The sequence below is a fragment of the Eptesicus fuscus genome, chromosome 13, assembly GCF_027574615.1.
Source record: "Eptesicus fuscus isolate TK198812 chromosome 13, DD_ASM_mEF_20220401, whole genome shotgun sequence".
Lineage (NCBI taxonomy): Eukaryota > Metazoa > Chordata > Mammalia > Chiroptera > Vespertilionidae > Eptesicus > Eptesicus fuscus.
In genome coordinates, this window is record NC_072485.1 from 23,130,629 (window position 1) to 23,138,449 (window position 7,821).

The 7,821-nt window shown below is 44.9% G+C and overlaps 1 protein-coding gene across 2 annotated transcripts in view; it reads right to left on the minus strand.

The window, feature by feature from the left end:
• C13H11orf97 (chromosome 13 C11orf97 homolog) overlaps positions 1–7,809 on the minus strand; it is a 22,348-nt gene extending 14,539 nt beyond the window's left edge. Inside the window, exons 1-2 of one of the 2 annotated variants that reach the window (XR_008557862.1) lie at positions 7,718–7,809; positions 2,054–2,158 (exon numbers count right to left, since the gene is read on the minus strand). Coding sequence is in view for 1 of the 2 variants with exons in the window: in XM_028156985.2 (XP_028012786.2) it covers positions 2,054–2,158; positions 7,330–7,603 (379 nt within the window). In the remaining variant the exon portion in view is untranslated. Of the gene's footprint in view, positions 1–2,053; positions 2,159–7,329; positions 7,604–7,717 lie in introns of those variants that run through there. The other variant, XM_028156985.2, reaches the window with a different exon arrangement.
• Positions 7,810–7,821: the final 12 nt, after the last annotated feature.

Below are 7,821 nucleotides of genomic sequence, written 5' to 3' on the forward strand. Positions count from 1 at the left end.
CTCTATTCCTCTCTGAAATCAATAAAAATATATTTTTATAAAAAGATTAATACAACATCCAAATAGTATATAAATCATAAATTTATAAGTGTATAAATGAAAGTAAACCCCAAATATAATAGTATAGACTTAAACAGTGTTTAACCACTAGGGAAATGGTGTGTAGTCTGCGTTTCAGGGAAACAGGTTAGTGGTCATTCTCCATCTATTCACAGGAGTTCAAACTAGACTGTAACTCTCCTTCCAGATACCACATGAACAAAATTGCCCACTTTGCTGGTCTCTTCTTCTGTAAGAATCAGTGAAATGGAAGACCTGAAAAGATGTTTCTCTGGCTGGTTTTGAAAAAGAAGGCAAATGTGTCAGGAGTCTGAAATTATGCACCTTGCGGCCTGCAGTGTCTGCTCTTAGGAATTTTTAGAGAATTCAGGCCTTTCCTGCCAGGTGTTCAACAATCCTCAGGGTCACATTTTCAATTCTTTTATTTCTCCCAGCAATGATGGTACCCAAGAGAGTTTCTATAAAAAACTGATGATTTGAAGGGCATGAAGTATGCAGCTAGTAATCAATGAGAAAGAACTGTGAAAATGAGGGGCTCCAGCAGTTTCAAAATTACATCTGTGAGGAATTCTGATTCTAGAGCATGTCTTTTCCCCAATGAACCACCAGTAGAAGCTCTCAATACCATGTAACTCATACTCTATATGTATGTGCAATAAATCCTTGGATAAGTTGACTTATTTAAATGATTTAGATTCTTCTGGGTCAGTGATTTGCACAGTGGGGCCCCTTGACCTGCAGTATCTTCACCTGGGAACTTGATACAAATGCAAATTCTTGACCCCCACCCCAGACCTACTGAGCCAGTTTCCAGCAATCTGCTTTTGATAGGCTCCTAGGTAATTGTGATGAAATCTAATGTTGGGAACCACTATTATTGGTCATACCTATAGTATATTGATAAAGATCAAAGATGTTATTGTGCTTTTCAGGCACTTGGTGAAAAATTCTGCTTGTTATCCTATATAATAAAGAGGTAATATGCAAATTGACCATCACTCCAACACACAAGATGGCTGCCCCCATGTGGACACAAGATGGCTGCCACAAGATGGCCAGCAGGGGAGGGCAGTTGGGAGGGATCAGGCCTGCAAGGGAGGGCAGTTGCGGGTGATCAGGCATACAGGGGAGGGCAGTTAGGGGTGACCGGACCGGCAGGGGAGGGCAGTTTGGGGCGACCAGGCCTGCAGGGGAGGACAGTTGGAGGGGACTCAGGCCTGGAGGCGAGGGCAGTTGGGGTTGACCAGGCCTGCAGGGGAGGGCAGTTGGGGAGGACCCAGGCCTTCAGGGGAGGTCAGTTGGGGGGGGACCCAGGCCTGGAGGCGAGGGCAGTTGGGGGTGACCAGGCCTGCAGGGGAGGGCAGTTGGGAGTGATCAGTTCGGCAGGGGAGGGCAGTTAGAGGCGAACAGGCTGGCAAGGGAGGGCAGTTAGGGGTGACAAAGCCAGAAGGGGAGGGCAGTTAAGGGCAACCATGCCAGCAGGGGAGGGCAGTTATGGGCAATCGGGCTGGCAGGGGAGCAGTTAGGTGTTGATCAGGCTGGCAGGGGAGTGGTTAGGGGGTGATCAGGCTGGCAGGCAGAAGCGGTTAGGGGCAATCAGGCAGGCAGGCAGGTGAGCAGTTGGGAGCCAGCAGTCCTGGATTTGAGAGGGATGTCAGACATCCCTCGAGGGGTCCCAGAGGGTGCAGGCTGGGCTGAGGGGCACACACCCCTGTGCATGAATTTCATGCACCAGGCCTCTAGTTAAATAGAAATAACTTCAAAAAATCTGAGATAGCAATGTAGATACTGATACTTAGTAATTTTTTCTTCTAAATATAACAGCTTGTTTGGATATAGGCAAATAATTTATAAAATTATCTCAATAATTTCCTCAAAGAACCATTTTTCTTTTGATAGTCATAATTTTGCAATAAATAATCATTCTGCAATCAAATAGACAATTTCATATCCATTTCACAAATACTGTCCACTCATCTGTCACTGAGATTACCTGCAGGTGGATTTTTAATGTGGCATTCATCTCTCTTAATATAGAGTTCTTCTTCCAGTACTTCCTTAATTCTCTTGTGTGGCTCACAATATAAAAATTTCTTCCCTATAAAGACATTAACAAAGTTGGTTACATACCATAAATTCTTCCCAACCTTCTATCCATTACACTTATATGGGTAATTATTTTTTTAAAAGACATATCCTTCTATACCAATGCAGATGATAAACCCTGCAGACTCTTTTTTGGGAAGATCTCCTGGTTTTTTGGGGACTTCATACAGTTTTATAATTCCTGAACTTTTGCGTAGTTTAAGATACCTCTTTTAGGTATTATGTGGAAATACATGGCGTTTTCTTCATTATCTTCAAGAATACTTTCAGCCCTAGCTGGTTTGGCTCCGTGGATAGAGCATCGGCCTGCAGACTGAAGGGTCCTGGGTTCAATCTGGGTCAAGGGCATATACTAGTACCTCAGTTGCAGGTCCTCCCCGGCCAGGGCCCTGGTCAGGGCATGTGCAGGAGGCAACCAATCGATGTTTCTCTGACATCGATATTGCTCTCTGTCTTTCCCTCTCTCTGAAAATTAATAGAAAAATATCCTTGGGTGAGAATTAAAACAAACAAACAAACAAACAAACACTTTCATTTGTTCAATAAAATCCTATTAAAGACTTACTCTGTGCCAGGCATTTGGCTAGGGGCAAAGGACATAGCAACGAATAATTCAGATGTGTGCATGGAGTCTACAATCCAGATATATAACAGAACAGCCTCAGCACTATTTAATCATCATTTTAGAGACTGAACCTGTACTGTAGTAGTGAACCACTTATGGACCTATGACTTTGTCCTGGCCTCTAACCTGGCCCTATAGGACATCACTGCAATAGTGGGGAACCGTGTTATTTGTTCTAAGTACCTTAGCTATATTTTTTTTAGCTCTGTGCTATCTGATCCTGTCTGTCTCCCCAATCTCTCCTGTCGGCCTTTCTCTCTTGTTCTCTGAGCTGTAACATGGCCCTCTTGCCCATTCCCACATCTATTTTCTCTGCCTAAAGTGTGGTTCTCCTAGTATTTTTGCACAGGGAACTTCTATTCAAATTTCAGGTGTAGCCTTAACATTTTCTTTAAAAAAATATATTTTTATTGACTTCAGAGAGGAAAGGACAGGGAGAGAGAGATAGAAGCATCAATGATGAGAGAGAATCATTGATTGGCTACCTCCTGTACACCCCCTACTGGGGATTGAGCCTACAACCCTGGCATATGCCCTGACCAGGAATTGAACTGTGACCTCCTGGTTCATAGGTCAATGCTCAACCACTGAGCCACACCGGCTAGGCAAATTTCAGTTCTTTAGGAAAACCTTCCCTGACTCCACAATCTCAAAATGCTCCTGGTTATTTCTCCTCGTAGCATGCTCCTCTTTCTTTAATTTCACTTATTACAATTTATATATGTTTTTATTTACTTTTCATACAATTACTTATATAACTAGTAACATATCTTCCTTACCAGACCATAAATACCCTAACCCCATGGTCGGCAAACTGCGGCTCGTGAGCCCAAGCGGCTCTTTGGCCCCTTGAGTGTGGCTCTTCCACAATACCATGGCCTGGGTGAGTCTATTTTGAAGAAGTGGCGTTAGAAGAAGTTTAAGTTTAAAAAATTTGGCTCTCAAAAGAAATTTCAATCGTTGTACTGTTGATATTTGGCTCTGTTGACTAATGAGTTTGCCGACCACTGCCTTAACCTAAAGGCACGGATGTCTATTTAGTCAGAGCTTGGCATAATAATAGATGTTCAGCAAATGTATGTTCAAATAGAATCAAGCATTGTTCAATTAGATAGAGCTCGCCTTGGCCGGTTTGGCTCAGTGGATAGAGCATTGGCCTGGGGACTGAAGGGTCCTGGATTTGATTCCGGTCAAGGGCACATGTCTGGGTTATGGGCTCCATCCCCAGTGGGAGGTGTGCAGGAGGCAGCTGATCAGTGATTCTCTCTTATCATTGATGTTTCTATCTTTCTCTCCCTCTCCCTTCCTCTCTGAGAGCAATAAAAATATATATTTAAAAAAAATTGGATAGAGCTCAAGACTATTCTACGTGCATGTCTGCCAATGTAGCCTTGTGAATGTCAGGGAACCAGTAGTTCTAGTCTCAGTACTCAAAAGCTCAACACAAAGAACCATGGAACACCTAAACAATAAAATACTTTAGCTAGTTAATATTTGGCTTTAAGAGAACACAAGTGAGTAATGTGGCTTATGTGCAGACTGGCCCAAATGGGGCAAGAGACCTGCTGCTTCTGGGTCAGGCCTGGTCATGAAGACCCCACACACCCTTAGACAAGGACAAGGTAGAGATACTTTCTGCATCTCATTCTTGTTTCCCCAAAGCTAGGAGTCATAGGAATGAGAGATGGGATCAGCATTTCTCCAGCTTAACTTTGGTTTAAACTTTTTTTGGTTAAAATTTAGGCAGAAAAGCTTTTAAGAAATGTAGCCAAGGAGGAAGAAAAGCCTAAAACAGGTTAGTAAAGAGGAAGAGACCACCTGTCCTAAGTTCAAGTCTCTTGACAAATTTCAGCCCAGCTGCTAGAAGAATTTGTAGAGGAAATCACTAAAGTTTTGAGGAGCTAGTATAGGCAAATATTCCCTGACCCCAAAGAGAAATGGAAGGAAGGAAGGAAGGGAAGGAAGGAAGGAAGGAAGGAAGGAAGGAAGGAAGGAAGGAAGGAAGGAAGGAAGGAAGAGAGAGACGGAGGGAGAGAAAAATAAAAACCTAGCAGCAGTTTAATGTCAATCTTCACCAACATTTTGAATGAATTGGTCAACAGATTGATTGTGAGTACAATGAACAGCTGTGATTACTGTGTTAAGGACTTCTGAAAGCAACATTATTCCAGACTAAACTGTTTTGTTTTTTATTAGGAGCTAATAATAATTGCTACAATTTATTGAATGCTACCATGCCCTAAGCATCTTACATACATTATATCTCTCTCACAATCACCCTATGGGTAGGTATAGTTATTCCTATTTTATAGATGAAAAACTTCCAAAAGTCACAAAACTCATAAAAAAAATTAAAAGTCTTGCCCACCTGATTCTTCCAAACCCAAATTACTAACCAAGCTAGGTTAGAGAGATGTAGCCACAACGTATCTGCATTTCAGCAAGGTATTTGATAAAGCGCATTTGTAGGAGACACAATGCCCATGTCAGAGATGCTGATTGACAGGTCAGGGGCTTCTAGAGGCTCTTCTTGGAATTGTTGAGATCACCATCTAATTTGCTCACTTGGATGTAGAAAATGCCAGCAAACTAACCAAATGTGAGAATGGCACAAACTTGGTGAAGGGCAAACTCAGGACTCAAAGGGCTACTTCTATACCTGGAATGAAGTGCTAAAATCCACAGGACGGTATAGGGGGATAACTATACCAACTTGTATTTAGGAATTATGGATGTCATAGACTGCACTTGTTAAATGTGTTAATAGTATAAAGTGTCTGCCTAAACAGCTAAGGCAATTTTGGATCCATTTAATAGGAGTGCCGTGTTCAGATTAAAGGAGGATATAGTCCCACCAGACTATTCTAATCTGATCATACCTAGAATACTGGATTCAGTGATTTAGTAAACTAGAGAACATCGGAAGAAGTCAACCATTATGGTGTGTGGGTTACAAATTATTTTAAAGGTAACATTGAAGTCTATGAAAGATTTGAAGTCTATGAAAGGTGCTCAAATTAACCTTTATACAATTCAAGGATGAAACGATATCATTTTAATGGGAAAGGACCATACTCTATCTGTGTATATATGAGAACAGATCTGTGATTAGGGAGTTCAAGCTGTAGAGAGACTGCAGTCCTTTCCATAAAATAGACTGAAAACATTTGAAAATTGACAGAGTACTTTGTGTGGGTGTGAACGGCCTGTCTCTACTTAGGCTGAGGCCCTAAAAGGTGGTTTTTGGGGAGGCTGAGGAGGGAACTCTAAATGACTCTGTGAGCTCCAGAAAGTTTAGACTCCTGCCTCAATTCATTACTCACTTCCCTGCAACTTGCCCAACGCCTGGCATGAAGTAAGGACTCAGTATTTGTTGAGTTGATGAGCGAATATGGTTAATTCTACCTTTTACACCTACGGCCATAGGAATAAAGAACCTTTAAATTCCAGCATCTTTAATGAGAAAAGACCTAGATTAGAACTTTGTCAAAATAAGGAATTACTTAAATATACTAAATACGTTCATATACTGCATTAAGTTGCTCTAAGGCCTCTGCATGCAGAGAAATAATGTATCACAATCAGTCATACTGGAGCTGATGCTGAGGGAAGAGGCCCTTTCACCAGGAGGCAGAGGTTTTGGGGCTTCTTGATGAGGTAGGTCTTGCGGGAGGACGGTGTGTGATCCCCAGGCGGGAGACTGAGCCTCTTCAGCCCAACCCTCCCTCCAGGGACCGCTGAGCTGGGAGGTAGCTGCGGAACGGAGACAGCTCTCCAGAGACCCAACCAGGAGACGCTGCAGAAGGGCTGGAGACCGCTGGGATTCCGACCTCTCTGGCTTATCATCGTCACCATCATCATTCCTTAGCACCTACTGAAAACCTGTGGGGCGCCAGGGGCTGTGAAACATCTGTAAATCCATGGAACAAATACGGATGAGGACGGCGACCTGGAGCGGACTGAAGTTAACTACAGCGTCGGCTGTGACTGTGGACCAGAACTGCCTTCTGTGTATTTGGGAGGGCAGGGAGGAGACAGCAGGGTAAAAAGGGGCCTAAAGTTGTGAGATTCTAAAAGGATTAGGTAATCACTTATGGACCGAAAGTCCAAGGGATGAGTCCACGTGTTTGAAGTATTTCTCCAGCAACTGGCTGAGTGACCGTGGAGGAGTCACTTCCTTTCCTCCAGGCTAGACCTCAGGTTCCTCCTGGTCTGTAAACTGAAGGAATTGGCAAACATGATCTACATGTTTCCGTGAATAGATTTTATTATTTATGTTACATATAACATTTTAAGGACTCTATATTTGGATAAATTTTATGTATACATCCCCCCCCCCCCCCCCCCCCCCCCCCAATACCTTCCAGGCCCATGACGCAGCCAATGAAGTCGGAGGCTACCTGGGGAGATGGACTGGGTGCTTTCAGCCACAGTGCCATCACCTCTCCTTTTGCCAAAACAGCAGCTCCGCCCTCTCCCTCCCAAACCTTCCCGGCTTCAGCCAGTCTCACCCCGGCTTCCCCCCGTTTCCTTCTCACCGGTTCTCCACAATGCATGTCCCTCCGCGCAGGGTCCGCGGCTGCAGGGGAACTCACACTGTTCGTGGGACTCCCGGGGGCCGCCGTCGCTGGGCTCCCCGCGCGCCCTGCCCCCCAGCCCGGCCGGCTGTCCAAGCTGCTCCGGGTCGCTGCCCGCCTCGGGCGCCGCCACCGTCGAGTCCTCCACCCTCATGCCGAGGGCGGGCGTCTTCGCGGCTGGCCTTCCCAGCTTCGACGCCGGTGGCCCGGAGCGCGAAGCGTCTCCGGTTGCCATAGTGACTGCGATCGTCCCCGCCCCCAGCAGCTCTCAGCCGCCTCCTCCCCGGCCCCAGGTGTCCTGCGCACCCAAGAAGGCGCTGAAGTTAGGGGGCCGCGCTTAGTTACTGACCGAAGCAAAGGATTTGCCGTCAATCTCTCCTTTGCTCCACACGTCAGTTTGGCAAGAGAGGTTTCACTATTCCCGGGTAGGGAAACTAAGACTCAGAAAAGGCT